General features: G+C 43.3%; 1 protein-coding gene across 1 annotated transcript; it reads right to left on the bottom strand.

Moving 5' to 3' along the window:
- Nucleotides 1-12285: 12285 nt before the first annotated feature.
- Nucleotides 12286-20700, bottom strand: zufsp (zinc finger containing ubiquitin peptidase 1). The gene is given in 11 exon segments (XM_079560657.1): nt 12286-12407; nt 12706-12926; nt 13152-13312; nt 14634-14799; nt 15184-15372; nt 16374-16542; nt 16748-16857; nt 17501-17614; nt 17617-17775; nt 18649-19095; nt 20597-20700. Coding segments are annotated over 10 exon segments (1776 nt in total). The 5' UTR covers nt 19088-19095; nt 20597-20700; the 3' UTR covers nt 12286-12359.
- Between the last annotated feature and the right edge of the window lie 1128 nt (nt 20701-21828).

Genomic DNA, 21828 nt, shown 5'->3' with positions numbered 1-21828 from the left:
CACATTGCACCAGCCCCCTATGGCCTCCTGCAGGAATGGGTCCACGGAAGGACGGCCTCATGATTCAAACCGGCCTGTTGGTCTCTCATAAAGGGCTCCCAGTCCGCTTTTGTGGGTTTTTTTTAAATTTGGACATTTGTTTTTGAGACGTCGCCCAGCATGGCGCAGCCGGGGCCCCACCCTGGAGCCAGACCTGGGGTTGGGGCCCGAACGCGAGCGTCTGGTGGCCGGGCCTCTGCCCACGGGGCCCAGCCCGGGCACAGCCCCAAGGGACGACATGGGCCCGCCCTCCTGTGGACCCACCACCCACAGAAGGATCCGTAGGTTTCGGGTGCAGAGAGGACTGCGTGGCAGTCAGAGGCAGGTGCCTCGACGACCTGGTCCGCCTGCGCAGCTTCTGGCGTTCGGGACATGGAACGTCACTTCACTCCTGGAGAGAGGCTGGACTCTCCATTTTTCTGGTTGCCCGCAGGGAGAGGCGGCGGGCTGGGGTGGGTTTGCTCATAGATTCCGAAGGAGGCTGGGGACATGGAGTCCGAGTGGACCATGTTCTCCTCCTCCTTTGTCGATGCGGCTGCTCGTAGATGTGGCCGTAATGTCTCTGGTGCCTGTCGCGGCGGCAATCCCCGAACCTGGTGGTGGCGCCCGGAAGTAAGGGATGCCGTCAAGCTGAAGAAGGAGTCCTACCTGGCCTTGTTGGCTTGTGGGACTCCGGAGGCAGCTGAGAGGTACCGGCAGGCCAAGCGTGCTGCAGCTCGGGCGGTTGCGGAGGCTAAAACTCTGGTCTGGGAGGAGTTCGGGGAGGCCATGGAGGAGGACTATCGGTCGGCCTCGAAGAGATTCTGGCAAACCATCCGGTGCCTCAGGAGGGGGAAGCAGTGCTTCACCAACACTGTTTACAGTACGGGTGGGGGGCTGCTGCCCTCGACTGGGGATGTCGTGGGGCGGGGGTAGGAGTACTTTGAGGTTCTCCTCAATCCCACCGTCACGTCTTCCGATGAGGAAGCAGAGGCTGGGGACTCGGGGGTGGGGTCGCCCATCACCCAAGCTGAAGTCACCGGGGTGGTGAGAAAGCTCCTCGGTGGCTCCGGGGGTGGATGAGATGGAGAGATGACCTTAAGTCTCTGGATGTTGTAGTACTGTCTTGGCTGACACGTCTCTGCAGCATCACGTGGCGGTCGGGGACAGTGCCCCTGGATTGGCAGACCGGGGTGGTGGTCCCTCTCTTTAAAAAGGGGGATCGGAGGGTGTGCTCCAAATACAGAGGGATCACACTCCTCAGCCTCCCCGGTAAGGTCTACTCCAGGGTGCTGGAGAGGAGGATCCGGCCGATAGTTGAACTTTGGATCCAGGAGGAACAATGCGGTTTTCGTCCTGGTCGTGCCACACTGGACCAGCTCTATACCCTTCATCGAGTGCTCGAGGGTTCGTGGGAGTACGACCAACCAATCCATATGTGTTTTGTGGATCTGGAGAAAGCGTTCGACCGTGTCCCTCGTGGTGCCCTGTGGGGGGTGCTCCGGGAGTATGGGGTCCGGGGCCCTCTGCTAAGGGCTGTCCGTTCCCTGTATGACCGCAGCAGGAGCTTGGTTCGCATTGCCGGCAGTAAGTCAGACCTGTTCCCGGTGCGTGTTGGTCTCCGCCAGGGCTGCCCTTTGTCACCGGTTCTGTTCACCACCTTTATTGACAGAATTTCAAGGCGCAGCCAGGGGCCGGAGGGTGTCCGGTTTGGGAGCCTCAGGATCTCATCTCTGCTGTTTGCAGACGATGTTCTGATGGCTTCAACAAATCAGGACCTTCAGCTGCCCTGGGGCGGTTTGCAGCCGAGTGTGTAGCGGCCGGGATGAGGATCAGCACCTCCAAATCTGAGGCCATGGTTCTCCATCAGAAAAAGCGGAGGAGCTCGGAGTAGAGTCGCTGCTCCTTCACGTCGAAAGAAGCCAGCTGAGGTGGCTAGGGCATCTGTTCCGGATGCCTCCTGGCCGCCTCCCGCGGGAGGTGTTCCAGGCATGTCTTATTAGGACAAGGCCTCGTGGAAGGCCTAGGGCACGCTGGCGGGACTATGTCTCCAAGCTGGCCTGGTGTCGCCTCGGGGTCAGAACAGCTGGAGGAGGTGTGTGTGGATCGCGACGTCTGGGCATCTCTGCTGAGACTGCTGCCCCCGCGACCCGCCCCCCCCCCCCGGACAAAGCGGAAGAAGATGGATGGATGGCATCTGGTTTTTAAGTCTCTTCATGGACATGCTCCTCACCATCTGTCTTAGTTTCTGGACGTCTACCATCCAAGCAGAGCTCCTCATATGGTATTCGATGTCCCCAAGTATATAAGCAGTAGGGGGATTGTGCTTTTAGTGTGGCAGTACCAAAACTGTGAACCTCACTCCCAGTCAAACTGTGAGTCATCACTGACTTGCTGTTGTTTAAGTGTAGACTAAAGGCCTTTTGTGTCAATTATGACCATGTTTGAACTCCATGTTTTGAACTTGATAGGGGGCAGCACTGAGGCCATGACTGCAGTGAAAGATCTTGCACAGCTTCTTTTAATATTTTTTAATATGATGCCAAATTTGTCATTTTATGTCCATTATGACCATGTTTGAACTTAATTTACTCCCAATTTCTGCAGTAAAAGTGGCTGGTCTGTTGCAGGTGGGTAGGGGGCAGCACTGAGGCCATGGCTGCAGTGAAACTAGTTGCAAACCTCTCAAGGATTTTTTTTAAACATTTTTTGAAAAAATGTTTTTTTTTCCATTTTGGCCATTTTCAACCTGTTTTCTTCAAATTTCCACAGTAAAAGTGGATTTTGTTTTGACAGGGCGATAGAGGGCAGCACTGAGGTCATGTCTGCAGTGAAACTAGTTGCAAACCTCTTAAGGATTTTTTATAAACATTTTTTGAAAAACTGAATTTTGTTCCATTTTGGCCATTTTCAACCTCAGTTTTCTTCAGATTTCCACAGTAAAAGTGGACTTGGTTTCAACAGGGCGATAGAGGGCAGCACTGAGGTCATGTCTGCAGTGAAATTAGTTGCAAACCTCTTATGGATTTTTTAAAATATTTTTTGAAAAACTGATTTTTTTTCCATTTTGGCCTTTTTCAACCTGTTTTCTTAAAATTCCACAGTAAAAGTGGACTTGGTTTTGACAGGGCGATAGAGGGCAGCACTGAGGTCATGTCTGCAGTGAAACTAGTTGCAAACCTCTTAAGGATTTTTTTTAAACATTTTTTGAAAAACTGAATTTTGTTCCATTTTGGCCATTTTCAACCTCAGTTTTCTTCAGATTTCCACAGTAAAAGTGGACTTGGTTTTGACAGGGCGATAGAGGGCAGCACTGAGGCCATGGCTGCAGTGAAACTAGTTGCAAACCTCTTAAGGATTTTTTTAAAAGAATTTTTGAATACCTGTTCTTTGTTCCATTTTGGCCTTTTTCTACCTCAGTTTTCTTAAAATTCCACAGTAAAAGTGGACTTGGTTTTGGCAGGGCGATAGGGGGCAGCACTGAGGCTATGGCTGCAGTGAAATTAGTTGCAAACCTCTTAAGGATTTTTTTTTAAGAATTTTTTAAAAACTGTTCTTTGTTCCATTTTGGCCTTTTTCAACCTCAGTTTTCTTAAAATTCCACAGTAAAAGTGGACTTGGTTTTGGCAGGGCGATAGGGGGCAGCACTGAGGCCATGTCTGCAGTGAAACTAGTTGCAAACCTCTTAAGGATTTTTTTTAAATAATTTTTGAAAAACTGTTCTTTGTTCCATTTTGGCCTTTTTCTACCTCAGTTTTCTTCAGATTTCCACAGTAAAAGTGGACTTGGTTTTGGCAGGGCGATAGAGGGCAGCACTGAGGCCATGTCGGCAGTGAAATTAGTTGCAAACCTCTTAAGGATTTTTTTTAAAGAACTTTTGAAAAACTGTTCTTTGTTCCATTTTGGCCTTTTTCTACCTCAGTTTTCTTCAGATTTCCACAGTAAAAGTGGACTTGGTTTTTGCCGGGCGATAGGGGGCAGCACTGAGGCCATGGCTGCAGTGAAACTAGTTGCAAACCTCTTAAGGATTTTTTTTAAAGAATTTTTGAAAACCTGAAATTTGTTCCATTTTGGCCTTTTTCAACCTCAGTTTTCTTCATATTTCCACAGTAAAAGTGGACTTTGTTTCAACAGGGTGATAGGGGGCAGCACTGAGGCTATGGCTGCAGTGAAATTAGTTGCAAACCTCTTAAGGATTTTTTTTAAAGAATTTTTGAAAAACTGTTCTTTGTTCCATTTTGGCCTTTTTCTACCTCAGTTTTCTTCAGATTTCCACTGTAAAAGTGGACTTGGTTTTGGCAGGGCGATAGGGGGCAGCACTGAGGCCATGTCTGCAGTGAAACTAGTTGCAAACCTCTTAAGGATTTTTTTTTTTTTAATTTTGAAAACCTGAATTTTGTTCCATTTGGAGCGTCCTTGGTGCCCTGTCAAAATGATTATAATATTTATAATCTTTTAATAATAATAATAATAATTATTATTATTATAAAACTGCATGAAGTAGGGAATAAAAGACAATGAAGATGAATATCAAAGCTTATATTATTTTATAGTTCCCTATATTCTCAATACACGCTGGTCATCTGTCCGTGCCGTCACGTGACCACTACTGTGGTAGAAATATGAAGTTTTAGCCACCGCGCGCGCGCACACAAACAAACAAACGCGCGCGTGCGCGCAACTCTATTTCACTAAATTAATGAACACACATCATTAGCTACAAAAGAGTGATGATCACAACTTTATTCATAGCGAAATTGCACGGAAAAGGCAAGCTGTACGACGAGGAAATCTGCTATTACCGTAAGTAACCGGCAAAAGGCGCAACATCTTTTCAAGTGTGGGCCACTTTACCGTGGGTTTGGAAGTGGCGGGCCACTTTACCGCAGTTGTAGTGAGGCTGACGCGCCCCCGCCTCCGCAGAGTTTTACGCACTCGGGTCCAAAGCAGCCCATGAGGTTCGGTTTTAAAGTGGACACGTTTAGGTTCATAACAAGCTCATCCACGTCTGAATTAGAGGCTCTTCCACCTGTAGAAGCACGTGTTTACAACATTCATTTGCGCAGGATTCAATGTGTAAAAAAAAAAAAAGCTAAAATTTTACCGAGGTCCGGACCTCGATGACCTCAATGGTAGATACAGCATTGCCCATGGTTCAGCCTCCTCTACCACAACCACAGCAGGATTTAATGACACTGTGGGAAATTGATGCTTTTTGGCTAATGTTATGTTATATTTTATAATGCTATTGAATGTTTATGAGTTTAATCTATGTGCTTTAAGTTGAAACCAATCTTTTCACACGCACATTGCTGTAACAATACCCCATTTCTTTTGCTCAAATCTTTGGAGACGTGCCCACACCAGTGTTGTGAAAAACAACTCCAAACTAGAAATGCAATGGCTGCGCCATTGCGATTGACTGCGGAATTGCGGAAAGCGAATGCAGAAATTGCATAAACTGTTCAAATTGCATAAATTGCTTAATTTGCATAATCTAATTTGCATAAACTGGTAAAATGCATAAAATGTTCAAATTGCATGAATTGGTTATATGCGAAAATCCCTATTAAATTGCATTATAGTGCTTTAATTGCATAAACTGTTTAAATTCCATAAAGTGGTTAATTTGCATAATCTATTTTGCATAAACTGGTAAAATGCATAAAATGTCATGTTGCATAAACTGTATAAACTGCATAAAATGGTCAAATGCATGAATGGGTTCATTTGCATAAATTATGTAAATTTCATAAGCTCTTTAAAATTCATAAATCCTAAATGGCATAAACTCTTAAGTTGCATAAACGGTTCAAAATGCATAAAGTGGTTACTTTGCATAAATTATTAATGTTGCATAAACTTTTATATTCCATAAACTGGTCAAACTGTTGAAATGGCCTCAGTGCTTGATTGGCAGAAGCTGCACAAATGGCTGAAAGGCCTGGACTCTCCCCATTGGCTGGATTCCCCCATACACACCAATGCAAAAATTTCAAACTCTCGTATAAAAAAAACTGGAAATCTGCAGAAGGCCAATTTTTTCTCAAAACCCACAAGTTGCATAAGCTGAACATGCACAAAGTGCAGAAATTGCATAAAATGCGGAAAAAAGTGCAGAAAAGCATGGATTTGCGGCAGCCCCATTATAAGTCAATGGGAAAAATCTCCAACATTTTGGCCGATTGCGGAAAAAACGTAAATTGCAGAAGTCCCAAAAGTAATAGCACCCTTCTCCTCAACATGCGGAACATTTTGATGCATAACTTGCATAAATTGCACAAAGCATGAAGGTGCTGAAAGCTCTAGAAAATCGGGAAAAAGATGGAGGAATAATAATAAAGAACATGAAAACCAATAATTGACTGCGGAAGAATTCCGCAGTCAATCAATAAGGCATCAGGAAGACACTTCTAGTGGAAAACTACGGAGAGAAAGCCTTCATGACCTCGGCCCAAGCTCAACTCATCTCCTATCTCTTCATGAACGTCACATTTTTTCTGGCCAGAGCTTAATCCTTGACCATGTTCCTTACAGAGGAAAGTTTAAGAACCTTTACCCTGTCTCTATTTGCACTTTTAATGAAAAGAAAATGAGCAAATTAACTGGACATGCAAAGCAATCGAACTGGCAAAATATTCAGGGTGGGTTCTGGAAACGCATCACTGCAGGCCGGACCGTCGTCCCGGACGGAAGACAATCAATGTTAAGCAGAGCTGGCATAGGCAGGACCAGAAGAGGATGTAGAACTAACATGGATGATAATGCAGAGAAACGCAGTTTTTGGGGTGAGATTCGGCCCAAACCAGGTATTGCGGGAGCCCACAGCACGTTGCCACCACAAAGCCCACTGGAGATAGCGGCCGTTTCTCAATTCTCAGACTGCAGACTCCGTACTTGTGAGCGTACAATGTTACAATTGCAAAAATTTTGGCCATTTTGCCAGAGGCTGTCCCTATACCGAGGGGTCAAGGAATAATAATTACCGTAGCAACAGGGGAAGGGGATGGAGAGGACAGTATGGAAACCAAATGCAATACTTTAATATGTACCAAGAGAACTATGTGCCACAACAACAGGGGGTGTACATGCCCATGGTTCAGCCTGGTTCAGCCTCCTCTACTACTGAGAGAAAGCCTTCATGACCTTGACCCAAGTTCAACTCATCTCCTATCTCTTCGTGAACGTCACATTTTTTCTGGCCAGAGCTTAAGCCTTGACCATGTTCCTTACAGAGGAAAGTTCAAGAACATTCACCCTGTCTCTATTTGCACTTCTGGTGAATGAACACAGCAGCTTCGAATTACAATATGTCCAACCCTCAATTTAAGATGAATAGCTTGGGTTTCGGTTTTCTGACTGAAATTAACCTCAGAGTGCAGTGTATTTTAATCCCACTTGTGGTTTGAGATAATCCATCTGTAGCGTAATGGATGGAAAGAAAATGAGCAAATTAACTGGACATGCAAAGCAAACGAACTGGCAAAATATTCAGGGTGGGTTCTGGAAACGCATCACTGCAGGCCGGACCGTCGTCCCGGACTGAAGACAATCAGTAGGTGTGTTTGAGATGAGCCAGACGGACGCAGTTTTTACAGCCGACTGCAGACGCACGGTGCATGCCGGTTAGATTTCTGTCCGACTTGCTCCAGACGGGCTCTGATGTCACGGGCACGTGGGGCACGGAAAGATCGTGAGACCCCAACGAGAGCAGCCGACTTGATCAGCCGCTGCATCTCTCCAGAGGCAACTGCAGCGGCTCCTCGGCCCCGTGCATGACGGGAAAACGCCCACCTGTCCGCGGCTCACGCTCAGGTGATAGGATACGAGTCTGCTGTGATCAGAAACGTGCTCCTCGCCCCCTCCTCTCTCCTCTTTAGATCTGAACAAATAAACCATGACTGAAACTATTAAAGTTATGCATCGCCCCCTAAAATAGAGCTCATGTTTGATGCTCTTACAGAACAACTCAGGATTTAAAACAGGGGCGGACTGGCCATATGTCCATTCTGGAAGAGCACAGAAGGGCCACTGGCTCTCGGGCCACCAGTCCCGCCTCAACCGAGCTTTACCCAAATCTAAAAGCTAAAAAGCATCAAAATAGCGAGAAAAAGGGGGATGAAAAGTCAACAAAAACATGAGAAAAACACGGACAAAAAATGATAGATAAAATCATTAAAAAAACAACATAAATATGACAAAAATGTGGCGACGTGACGAAAAGTTTCCGTCACTTTTGTAGGTCTTAGCTTTCAAATGAGGCGTTGCATTGTTGCTCTCCAGTCAAGAAGCTTTTAGATTTGGGTAAAGCCCAGTATAAAAAAACAACAAATTAATCTAAAAGGAATTCCGTGGAGCATGGTGTACCACAAGGCTCAATTTTTGGACCATTGTTATTTATTATTTATATTAATGATTTTGCTTCTGTTTCTACGACCACCTTTCCAGTTCTTTTTGCTGATGATGCCAGTCAAAAAAATAATAATAAAAAGCCGAACTGGGGAAAATGTAGGGCTGAAACGACTAATCGATTAATCGACGACTAATCGCTTATTGAAATAGTCGACAACTATTTTAGTAATCGATTAATCGTTTTCTGGTTCACACACTTAAATGGAGCAAAAATGACATTAAAAAAAATGTAATTTTGATGAAAACCTACTTTGATTTTATATTTAGGGTCTGTAGTTTTGAAGCTATGTGATAAAAAAAAATTGAAAAAATAAAATGTTCCTACACCATTCACAGCCAAGTGATTAATCGATTAATCGTACAAACAATCGATAGATTAATCGATTACAAAATAATCGTTAGTTGCAGCCCTAGGAAAATGCACTCGCTAGTGTTAAGGCGGGGGGTAAGAGGTTAAATTATGTATTTGTGGAAGTGCACAATTACGCTAGTTTGGGCAAGGCTAGTCAGAGTCCAGGGCTGTTTTTCAGTCCCAGTCCGCCCCTGATTTAAAAGGACGTATTTTATCTCACAAACTTGAACAAACAAACGGGAAAGTTTCCTCTGATGAAGAATGATGTGGAGTAAAGGAAACAGAGCAGGAGGCAAATGGCAAATGACTTCAGACTTTTTTTCTCCGCCCCCGAAAAAGTGAACTTACTAATATTATCTAAATGAATCTCTAAGTAAATAAACTGCGTCGGCTACTCTCGCCGATCATCCAGGCGAGACGCAGCGGCATCTCAAACACACCTAATGTCAAGCAGAGCTGGCATAGGCAGGACCAGAAGAGGATGTAGAACTAACCTGGATGATAATGCAGAGAAACGCAGTTTTTGGGGTGAGATTCGGCCCAAACCAGGTATTGCGGGAGCCCACAGCACGTCGCCACCACAAAGCCCACAGGAGATAGCGGCCGTTTTTCAATTCTCAGACTCCTGGGTACGGACTTGCGGGTGCAGACTCGGAGGACGGACTTGTGGAGTTCACGAGTAGTGTGGACTCGGCTTTTTCAACGTTTGGAAGAAGTGAACTCGATGACATCACAGGAAGTAGCTCCTGAACATCGGGCAGGGGTGCCCAAAGTGGGGCCCGCGGGCCAAATTTGGCCCGCCGGAACAATTCTGTTGGCCCGCCAGAGAGTGACCTACTTTTGCGCTGTGTGTGGTTAATACTAACTCTCTTCCATTCATTCTCAAAGGTAAATATGGATGCAGTACACTTTTTGACCACCAGCGTCAAATTGGGGGCGCTGTTTCACTCCTTTCACAAAGTGAAGGAAACATTGGTGTGGTGTCCTGGTGTTTATCAATTACAGAGCGTTGTGGCATCAACTTTCACAGTTTTTCCATTTTTTATTGCAAAGGTTGTTGACGTCAACAACTGTATATGTTAAAAAGTGACTTATAAAAGAATTGATGCTGAGCTGACACTTTCAAAATAATCTAATGTGGCATTTGTTTTCAGTTAACAAATGAGGTAAAGTTACTGTAGGTGCTGTAGATACAGGTGTTTTTGTTTTTTTTGCACTAAAATGTTACAATGGTTGATTTATTTTTCTTTAGTTCCTTTCTTTTGCCATAGTTACCATTTGTTTTAATATAGCATGTTATTTACATGGATAGAAACAAATGCAAATGTGGGCTATCGAAAAAATCTAATAAAGTAACTTTATAATTTGCAGTTATATGTGTTTTTCGTGCTTGACATCGCCGTGTTTGGCCCGCGACTCAGAGGCACTTTTTCATTTTGGCCCTCGGAGACAAAAAGTTTGGGCCCCCCTGACATAGGGCTGTGAGCTTTTAGGTTTTTACAACATTAAAACACCTCATATGAAATTAAAAGGGTGACACTGCAGTCGAAGTGGAGATATGTTTTTAAAGACATAATTACATACTTTTGCAATTAAAAAAAATACATTTTTACATTTTAGACAATTTCACTTTTTTTTTTCTTTTTCTTTTTTTTTTTTACAATTGTAGCCTACAGGCTAAATAAGGCATTATGCGGATTGTCAGTAAAAAATCTGATGTGCAAACTGAAACAATAATAAAAACAAATAGGTCAAATGTGTCTAATGGTGACTGGTTCCTTGATGTGCGCTGTGAGTGTCTAAAAGCAGGTAGAACTGTGCTATATAAATGTGACCATTTACTCATAATGATCATTTATTATCTATCTATCTATCTATCTATCTATCTATCTATCTATCTATCTATCTATCTATCTATCTATCTATCTATCTATCTATCTATCTATCTATCTATCTATCTATCTATCTATCTATCTATCCATCTATCCATCCATCCATCCATCCATCCATCCATCCATCCATCCGTCCGTCACACCTAAGTAGGCCTACTTTTACAAAAGTACTTTTAAAATAGCTGTTTAAGGTACATAGGTTATTTTATTTTATGTTATTTTTTGAATATGGGGGGCTCATAATTTTTTTCTGTCATAGGGCCCAGAATATCTATAGCTGAGTGTTACGGTGCTTGGCAAGGGCCCGCTCACGCCTTCTCTCCGCCCCATGTGTTCTGATCTTGTTGTGCCTTATTTAATATGGTAATGCTGCTGTTGGAGTCCTCGTCTCGGATTCGTGGATTGGTTTCCTTCCCTGGTGGTGGTTCGTTCGTCATCTCCGGATATCTGATTGGTACAGCGCCTCCACGCCTCTCCAATCACCTCCAATCTCCACCTATCAGCACGGAGGAGCAATAAAAGTGCCGCTCATCTGTCGTTCAGGGCGGCTGGGACTCAGTGGTGCAGCTCGCCTTAGACTCAGATGTGTCTCTCGTAGCCTATGATTAGGTGTGTTTGAGATGAACCAGACGGACGCAGTTTTGACAGCCGACTGCAGACGCACGGTGCCGGTTAGATTTCTGTCCGACTTGCTCCAGACGGGCTCTGATGTCACGGGCACGTGGGGCACGGAAAGATCGTGAGACCCCAACGAGAGCAGCCGACTTGATCAGCCGCTGAATCTCTCCAGAGGCAACTGCAGCGGCTCCTCAGCCCCGTGCATGACGGGAAAACGCCCACCTGTCCGCGGCTCACGCTCAGGTGATAGGATACGAGTCTGCTGTGATCACAAACGTACTCCTCGCCCCCTCCCCTCTCCTCTTTAGATCTGAACAAATAAACTATGACTGAAACTATTAAAGTTATGCATCGCCCCCTAAAATAGAGCTCATGTTTGATGCTTTTCAGAACAAACTAATGATTTAAAAGGACGTGTTTTATCTCACAAACTTGAACAAACAAACAAATGGGAAAGCTTTCTCTGATGAAGAATGATGTCTCTGGAGTAAAGGAAACACAGCAGGAGGCAAATGACTTTTATTTAGGATAAACTTTAAATGAACGCGATATCTGAACGAAACGCTGCGTGATCTGAGGCCGCTCTCGTTGTTCTCTGCATGTGGAGGGTCGGATGGGCTTCAGACTTTTTTTCTCCGCCCCCGTTGCGCCGGCTACTCTCGCCGACCATCCAGGCGACCCGCAACCGCATCTTAAACACACCTATTGTGTGACACTAGATTGGTAAATTCATTGCATCTGTTTGTTTTTTCGTTTGGACTATTTTTGTACTCCATTTAGAGCCTACTATTGTTGTTATTATTTGCCTTCAATATCTCAAATAAATTGTAAACTTTCTTTTACCCACCAACATCTTGGGTTTTATATTACTTCCCTTCACCCTAGAGTGCACCGCACTCACCACAGTCACACAGGCAAGGTTGGTGACAGTATTTCCTGTTAATTGTTCCTCAAGCATCACGTACAAGACAGTTTATTTTTTTTAAACGTGATGTTTATTAAATGAACAGAAATAAAACCTGTAGAAATATTAGCAGCATGTTTATCCTGAGATACAGAGGGTCAAGTCATGGAATCCTCTCGGCACGTAGGTTCTTTGAGTTCAAGATCCTCGTCTGTCAAAAGAAAACAGAACAATATGATCAGAACCACACTTAAACATGTTGAGGTAAAGGCAAGCAGTGACACACAGAGGATTTGGTAAGTCGATCTGAGCAGCTTAAGTGAGCTGTCAATCAACTGCTTTGTTATTATCCCCAAACACAAAGGCAATGCTGTGAACATGACTGATTAAAGTACCATCAAAATGGCACTTTACTGCGGCAGTAGCAGAACGCGTGGTTCGTAGGAGGACCAAGGAAGTCAACAAAGTGGTCTAGGGAGGAAGGCCCTATAGTACATATAGACATTCACCTGTTTGTCATGATCAGAGAGGACGCTCTCTGCTGCCACCAGCTGGTACTGCCGGTGCTTGAGTGCAGAGGGGAACTTCCTGATCTGTTTCAGGGCTGAGGAGACGGAATCTGGTCTCAGGACTCTCCTGAGGTTTGAGTCCGTGGAGCCAGGGTCCAGGATCAGCAGACAGAGAGCGCCGCTCCTCCTCTGCTCCAGACCCACCACGGTGCGGCTGTGGCCTTTGAGAGACACGAACAATACACTGAGACTGGGGAGGTCTGCTGGGTAAATGTCATGTTCCAAAGGCTAACACTAAAACGAATGGACTGAAATAGGCTGTGTTCATGAAATGTTAAGTATTAGCCTGAAAACCCGCTATGTTCAAGGAGAGAAAATGCAAACTTGTTAAATGAAATCGTCTCGCTGGGAGGCCACAGAGCTAACCACTGTTATCTGACACAGACCTTGGTGCTGCAGGTAGAGTGGGGGCCGAGCGGTGTGGATGATTCGGGGGGGCTGTCTGCTGCTGTTTTGGCCCTGGCTGAAGTACTGTCTGACCCACTCGAACAGCCGTGGGTGGGTTTCTCCGGGGCCCGTGGGCTGGTGGAAGTCCACAATATGAGCTCTGAGATAATCGGAAAGAAAATATAAACATTAAAAAAAAAAAAAAAAAATGACAAAATTGTCAAATGAGAGAAAGAAAAAAATATATACATGCAAAGTATCTAAATATGGTAAACCGGAGATCTTCACATTTTTGGGTGGAACTGCCCTACTGTTTGTTTATGGAGCTTATTTAATGCACCGCATTTACACGGAAACACGCGATGTAGTTTAATTGATCAGATGTTTTACTCCAAAATGATCATAAAATAGTTGGTATGGTCTTTCCACTACTTCCACTACTTTTTATTGAGAAGTCAAGTGCGAGAGAGGAGAGAGGCATGTTCCTTCGTCCCTGAGTGTGTGATCCTACCGCGCTCTGTCAGAGTTTTGTTTCTCTGCTCCTGGATCTTTATTTGGCGATATAGGCTCTATCTGACTAAATGTGCAGAGTGTGCATTTAGCCTGTCTGTGTCTGTGTGAGGAGCTTGTGCTTTCTTTGCTGTGCAAACTTTTGTACTTGAACATATTTTCTTTTAAAAAGTATTTTTATATTTAATCTTTATTCTAAGATGGGTTATTGCAGTGGCTACACCCGTTTTATTAATTAATTTATTTTTCTGATAAACCTAAGGAAATAGGCTGTATATTTCATTTATTTTTGCCCTTGCATTTGTAGCTTTGAATAAAATTTTGAGGAATAACTGACAATTGCAAGTTCATTTTAGGAAATCATATTTTGTATTGATACACATTATTGATACAATTGACTCTTCAAATCATACTACCGCCCAAGAAGTGACTTCCTGTTTCAATCCAGCATGCCAAAATAAAAGCACCACCTTATTCATTAGTTCAATTTTCTTTCTGCCTAACTATTAACAGACAAAACACTTAAAATGTGTGTATTTAATTATATTCTTGTAATGGTGCAAGCACCTGCTGAACTAATCAATGAGACGAGTTGTGTGCTTTTATTTTGGCGTGCTGGATTTGAAACAGGAAGTCACTTGTATACAAACACAAAAGTGTAATTTATCCAATTACTCGATTAATCGATGAAAAAAACGATAGAATACTCGATAACAAAAATAATCAATAGCTGCAGCACTAGTCCATGTAAATCCTTTTGTTTTATATTTTTGGGGGAACTTTTTATTGTTCTCTACACAAAAACAACTACTGTGATTGTGAAGGCATGTGACAGGCTTCTCACTAACTGCTGCTCCAATGGGTGGAGCCCCATATGGCACATAGAATTAACCTTTTTTGCTCATATCGTTCCATCTAAATCTTATTATCTTCATTTTCCCTTTGTATTTTGTATCTTGTTTAGTCCTGACCTGACACGCAGAGAGGTGAGCAGGCTGTAGATCTCCGTGGCTCCGATCCAGGCCCTCGTTCCTTGGAGCCTGTTGGTAAAGTGTGTGGCTCCCTGTGGGTCCAGCCCCTCTCTCCAGGCCGCCTCAATCAGAGCCTGCACTTGCGGGATACTGGGCACCGCCATGTCTGCTGCGGGACAAGAAATACGTTTATCTGCTAGGAATGCAAGGTCAATCGCACACACCGGTGATTGTAATTTACATATAGTAATTATGCATGTTTTTAAATCAAGTTTGAGACACTCGAGGGCAATAACATATAAGAGAACAGTCAAACAGTAATGGTTAGAGGTCGACCAATATGGGTCTTTTTTTAAGGCCGATACCGATCTGTCGATATTCTTGACCAATATTTTTTCGGACCAATTTACACAAACACTTGGCCACTCTAACAGAGTTTCTTTAGGTGATTCAATTAGAGTTTCTGTACCAGGCTTGATTTGCTGTCATTTGCATTAGCAAACTGTTGCTACCATTTTGCGCTGTGATCAAAAATACAATTGCAGATTACCTGGCAGGACAGCAGCGTAATCCTCCAGCCTGAGCAGTGAAGAGAGCAACATTTGGAAGTTCCTGTATCCGCAGCCCCAGCCCTTGTCCCCCTCAGAGGAACAGTAGTGATCTGTGTCCGCGCTCAGCCACACGTGCACACAGTCTCTGCCGTCAGTCTGGTAATACTCAGACAAGGCCTTCAGGACGCCTGGAAAGAGAGGCACGCGTTTTACTATGAAGGCCAGTGTTAAAGGGCACATTTTGTTGTATAAAACAAAATAATGGATCCGGTCACTTCTTTTTCTGCAACTGCAACATCTCTTGATCCAAGCACATTTTCTCCAGTTTGGTTTTGCCCAAATCTAAGAGCTTCTTGAAAAAAGTGACAAAAGTGCGACAAAAATGTGACAAAAAAGCGATGAAAAAGTGACAAAAAAGTGACAAGAGCAACAAAAAAGTGACAAAAAAGAGCAACAGAAAAGTGACAAAAAAGGGATAAAAAAAAAAAAGCCATCCAGTGACAAAAACACAACAAAAAAAGCCTAGAAAAAGGGCAACTGAAAAGTGACAAAAAAAGGGATGAAAAGGTGACAAAACGAGCAACAAAAAGTGACAAAAAAGAGCAACAGAACAAAAACACCACAAAAAAGCCTAAAAAAGGGCAATAGAAAAAAAGATTTAAAAAAGGGATGGGAAAAAATGACAAAAAATGACAAAAGAGCAACAAAAAAGCGACAAAACGAGCAACAAAAAAGTGACACAGACCTTGGTGCTGCACAGACCTTGGTGCTGATAGAAAAGTGACAAAAAAAGGGATGAAAAAGTGACAAAAAGCAACAACAATGTGGCAAAAATGTGATGAAAACCTAACCAATAAGCGATGGGGAAAAAGTGATGACAATGCAAGGAAAAAGATCCATTTAGATGAGTTTCTTAGAGGTCTCAGATTTCAAATGAGGCGTTACACTGGCCTATAGGCTGTGACCGTTTAAATTTCGGTAAACCTGAACTGGAGAAAATGCACTTGGTTGAGAGGCTTAAGTCCATAAATCATCAACAAACCCTCTGTGAGCAGTTTTGATTGTGTTAATTACGGTGCTATTAATGTACAGGCAGGTTTCCATGGTTCTGCTGCACCAGGTGTCCAGTCTTTTCCATATAAAGACATTCTAAAATGTAAAAATAAACTTAACATAAGACCACTCTTACCCTGAGTCCTGGTTTTGCCGTCGTCGCACCCTGACGCCAGAGCCTCCATCATTTCAGCTCTTTTACTGTGAAACTCGGCTGGATCCAGATGCCCACGAGACACTGCCCTCTCCAGCCTCTGCTCCATCTGCTTACGGTAGCCCCCACTCCCGTCCAGACCAAACTGCTTCTGGAGGGACACAAGATGCACAGAGGGGAAATCTGAGTTTACCTTTTCCCGGATGGCTTTGAACAAAAGGTAAAAAAAAACCTACTCCCTGTCACACCCTTCATCTTGTTTTAACATATGGGATTGAGATTAGCGACCTAAACGTTCTTCCTCAGAACCCCATGCTTTCTGACCGTTTTTATAATTACATTCAAGACTGTCTGACCTGTAGCTTCTTGAACTGCTCCTTCTCCACCCGGGCCTCTTCCTCTCTCCTCGTCTGCTCCTCCTCCTCTTGAAGTCTACGGGCCAGTCTCAGGTCTGAACTAGGGCTCACTGAGAAAACAGCAAATGTCAGCTAGCCAATAGGGCAAGGGTAGCATAAAAGAGAGATATCATAGCAATATAATTAGCAATACAAATGACAGTCATACTCTTATGATTAATCTAAAGAAACCTGACTCTGTAGGTCTACATCCAACTGGAAGATAGTACAAAATATTATGACTACAGTGCAGGCAGTGGTTCTCAACTGGAGGGTCAGAACCCAAAAGTTGGTCTCCAGCCCAAGCTTTTAGATTTGGGTAATGGAAAGCTGGAGAAAATGTGCTCTGTTCAGGTGGGGGTTAAGAGGATAATGTTTTGGAAAGACATCAAGTTGTTCAAGTGATTTATGCAAAAAAGTAGAACATTTTGGAATGGCGATTTTAGACGTTTACATTTGTGTTATAGATTACATATTCTTATTTGTGTCGTGGCTTGTCATTCCTGGGTCCCGACGCCATACCAGATGAGAAACACTGGTCTAGTATTGCCACATACATGAACCTGTTTCTATCCCAGCCACGTAGGTTTGAGCCTTGACTCTTCCCCCTTTTTCACTCCGACTTGTCCTAGCTAATAAAGCCTGCAGACCAAACAGTTCTAAAATAAAATGTGTGGCTTCAATAACTGCTTAGGACGCTCCACTCGCACCCACCGTTTACAGAAGCTCCATGATCTAAATGCAGCTCGACGTGTTCTTGAAGAGTGAAGCTGTCGGAGCAGACCACAGAGCACATCGGACACTGGAACTGACTCCCGCCTGAAAGAAAGCATTTTCACTATCTTGTGTGGTACAGTGTGGGTCCCAAAAGTCCTTGAGGGCACTGTACTTTTTACCTTGAGCTGGGTCCAGATGCAGTTCCACGTGTTCTTGAAGGGTGAAAGAGTCGCTGCAGACCAACGCACACATGGGACAAGGGAGCTGCCTTTCTGAAGTGACAAGAGAGTCAACAGACATTCACCACAATGGCCAAATAGATAGAATTACAAAAAAATAAAAAATATACAGATTTTAGTCCACATGCAGGCATATCATGCAATAGAAGAAAGAGGCACTGAAGGGGCACTGCAGGAGGATTTTTAATATACTGTATCTAATCCCTTGCCTGATCTGAGATTTAAAGGGGCTAGATGCAAGATGGCCATTTTGTACTCACTACTGCCACCTCAGGTCATACGTGTAACTGCACCTTCTATATTAAGCTTGTGCATGAGGCAATTCTGATCCGAAGAACTTTTTGAGTGACAGTGCAGGATTTTAGAGACAGTTGTGGTCCGTATAGTCCCTTTAAACTCAAGAAATCAAATAAAAAAAATAAAAAAATGTTGCATCTAATATGTCCACCAAAAAAACCCACAAACATAAAATGGTCTCCATCCATTATTAGGATTTCGTGGCCAATAACATGGGTGATTTTGCCCATTTTTCCACAACTCCTCATCTTTAAACGAAAACAAAAGGTACACCTGTCAGTGGGTATTTTTATACTTTTACTTAACCTCTTAACCGCGCATTTTCTTTTAGCTTAGTTTTACCCAAATCTAAAAGCTTGACTGGAGTTTACAGCCTGTAGGCAAGAGTAATGCCTCATATGCAAACTAAGACCTACAAAACTGATCAGAACTTTTTGTCGTGTTTTTCATGCTCTTTTGTTGGGTTTTCAATGAACCCTTGTTTTTGTCGCTATTTTGACTCTATTTTCAAGAAGCTTTTAGATTTGGGTAATGCCAAACTTGTTTCAGGTGGGGGTTAAGAGTTTAAGTATACTTTTACTTGACATGCTGGACTATGTTACTGCAAACCTTTGGCAGGCGAACACATCCTCTTCTTTTTGTCAGTCCCACCTGCACTCTCGCTGCTGTGTTTCTTAATTTGATGCAGGTTCGTTCTTGGCTTCGTTTCTGACGTCAAACTCGACCTTCCCGTCGCATTACTTGCTTTTGGTTTGACGACGGGAGGACTAGACGTACTTGAACTCTCACTGTCTGTGCCGCTGCAATCAGTAGAGGTGAATAACTCAGGACTATTTGGGGGGGGAGTCAAGTCTTTGGTTCTGGTAGGGGTGCCGTTGTGGCTTTCCGGGTGTGCGATGTTGATATGGAAAGCGAGCTCGTCGTAGGTGACTCCAGACAGAGAGCAGAATGGGCAGTGCGTTTCGTTTTCTGCATGGCTCAGTAGCAAGTGAGTCTTCAGGTCTTCCTCCAGCAGCAGCTCCTCGCCACAGATCTCACAAGTCAACATTGTGAAACCTACAGGGACACAGGCAATGAGAAGTTTAGAACAGGGTTAGTAAAACTTTAAAGAGATACATTTCAAGCACTTTCTAGGCAACAGGTGAGAAATGCCAACAGACAGTAGCAGTAGCTTTCTTGCCTGCAGTGACACCTACAGGTTCATTGGAGCATTTACAACTGTTTCACAAAAGTGCTTCAGTGAAACAATTTGTCACATCCATCAGGTATTATTTGTTATTACAGGGAAATAAAAGAGAGCTCAGAGTGAAGTTTTAGATTTGTTCTTCTCTCTCAAAAAATGCCACCCAATTGTGTCCATTGTGTACCTTTGATTGGCAAACAAAGCAGGCGTTTTGTTTTTTTCTACTTATGGTTATGCAGCAGGATCAAACTTGGACTTGAAAGGAAAATATCAAGTCGGAAATACACCAGACTACAGGGGTTTTCCAAAGAAGGCCCTTTTGCAGTGAAAATGTTGTTTAGTTTTAGTCAAGACTTGGTCAAATAGATTTATTCTCTTCAATTTTAGTCGAGTTTTAGTAGTCGTCTAAAACTAAAATGAAGCTTCAGCGCAGATTCAACCTGGAAGACGTACCTGCAGCTTTCATTCATCCCTCATCAACAGCACCTTCACAAATCATCCAATCACAGCCCCAGCTCAAGCCGCACCTTCATGTCAGCCAATCATCGCAGCTGCATGTTCCTCCTTTAGCCGCTCATCGCCCAGGATCCCCTTCTTAAGCCCCCCCGGTCAATCACTCGACCATTTCCCAGCCGTGCTGCGATCCTCCTCCGCCCCTCCTCCGCCTGGTCTCTCCTCAGGCCTGCTCATCGGGTTGACCGGCCGCCCCGGGTCTCCTACCACCACCAGTGTCCGGGCTCCGGGGGAAGATTCTGGCCACCATCCATCGATGTCATGTATTCCATATCGTTAATGCAATCTTGTCCGAGCCCCGAACACATTTCAGTTCAATAAAACCTCTCTAACGCAGACTCTTCTTCTTTTAAAAAAAAAAATATATATATAATCATATTTATTAAAATCCTCTGCCTCATGTTTGTTCTCCACATGGACAAAGCACAGAGCTGTTCCTTAGCCAGTGAATGTAAAAGATGATATGGCTCTTTCACACTGTCACTGGAAGTTTATTAGTCTCTTCTTTTCATTTTTATCTTGTCATTTTTAGTCGACGAAAATATCTGGACATTTTAGTCATAGTTTTAGTCCCACAAACAACTTCTGTTTTCATTTTAACTAAGTAACAAACCTGAAAAGCAAAAATGTAGTATGTAATGTGTATTGTATTATTAGTAGATCTCAGAAAAGACCGCCTCAGATGTAATGTTTTTCAGGAGCATAACAGAAAATGGGAAAGCTTCCAACAAAGACCTTATGATATAACGTTGCTACATGAGCAGCACAGAAAAGCCTCGACACAAATCTACATTCAAGCATTCTTACGCAGATTCCTCACAAATAGCAACGATGAATGCACTTTGATCGTGATATACTTACGGTTGATGTAAATTGTGGATAACCCGCTGAATTGTCTGACTATTTGTGAAATACGGTTCGTTTTTCTTTCATTTCTGTGTTTTCGAAAACGGCTCAGACAGCTGCTGTCTTCTTCGCTGTGAGGCAGCGCGAGAGGAGAGTGTGTGGCGCCATCTAGTGGTGTAAACATAGAACTACAGGTGCTGGATGAAACCGTTCAGTGCAAAACTCATTTTCCTCGGGTTTATTTTTGAATTTTTTTGTGCATGAAATGGGGATTCACGTTAGGCCAGAAGTAAAAAGAAAGAAAAAAACAAAAGATGACAAAACAGCATAAGCCAAATTTAACCCCTTAACCCCCACCTTAATCGAGCACATTTTCTCTAGTTTGGCATTACCAGTGCTTAATTGATTTTGCTAATTAGTATTTTCTGGAACACTTTTGGTTTGATGTGATGGATTGGGGGAACAAGCCAAAACATTTGCCAGAACACTCGTTAAACACCATTATATCTGATTTTTTTTTTTTTTTTTGTCGGATCCTCCAAAATATTTCCTGGATCCTTTACTCTGAAAAACTGAAAATTGTGGAAATGCGTTCTTCCAAACGGGGAATCAAATTATGCACTGGGCATTACCCAAATCTAAAAGCAAAAAAAGTGGAACAAAAACACAAGGGTAAAGAGTTACGAAACAACAAAAAAACACAAAAAAGTAAAAACACAAAAAAATATGACAAAAAAGACGAGAATACCACAAAAACGCTTCCAAAATGTGACAAAAATGCGGCAGAAGTGTTGGAAAAGCAACAATAACACAACAAAAAAGCGACAAAAACATGACTAAAGATTGATGAAAAAGCAACAAAAAAAATCACTATGAAAAAGTAACAAACCAGTGATAATAATGCAATGAAGTCACCAAAACATGACCAAAAAAAAATGAAAACACGACAAAAAACACTTAAAAATGGGGCAAAACAAGCGGTTAAGATCAGTTTTAGGGCTTTCAAATAAGGCCTTACTCAGGCCTATAGGCTTTAAACTCTAGTCAAGAAGCTTTTAGATTTGGGTAAAGCCGAACTGGAGAAAACAGGCTCGGTTTCAGGAGGGGGTTAAGAGGTTAAAAAAACTAGACATTTGGACCTTTAAAACACAACCCATTTCCAGATTAAAACAACATCCAACAATGACTTAATCCCACCTGTAATCCCACGGCACTGCCCCTCTCATGTGGCGCAGTGGAAACTCATC

This window comes from Gobius niger, assembly GCF_951799975.1.
Source record: "Gobius niger genome assembly, chromosome: 8".
Classification (NCBI taxonomy): Eukaryota; Metazoa; Chordata; class Actinopteri; order Gobiiformes; family Gobiidae; genus Gobius; species Gobius niger.
This window is presented reverse-complemented; position numbering and strand designations above follow the sequence as displayed.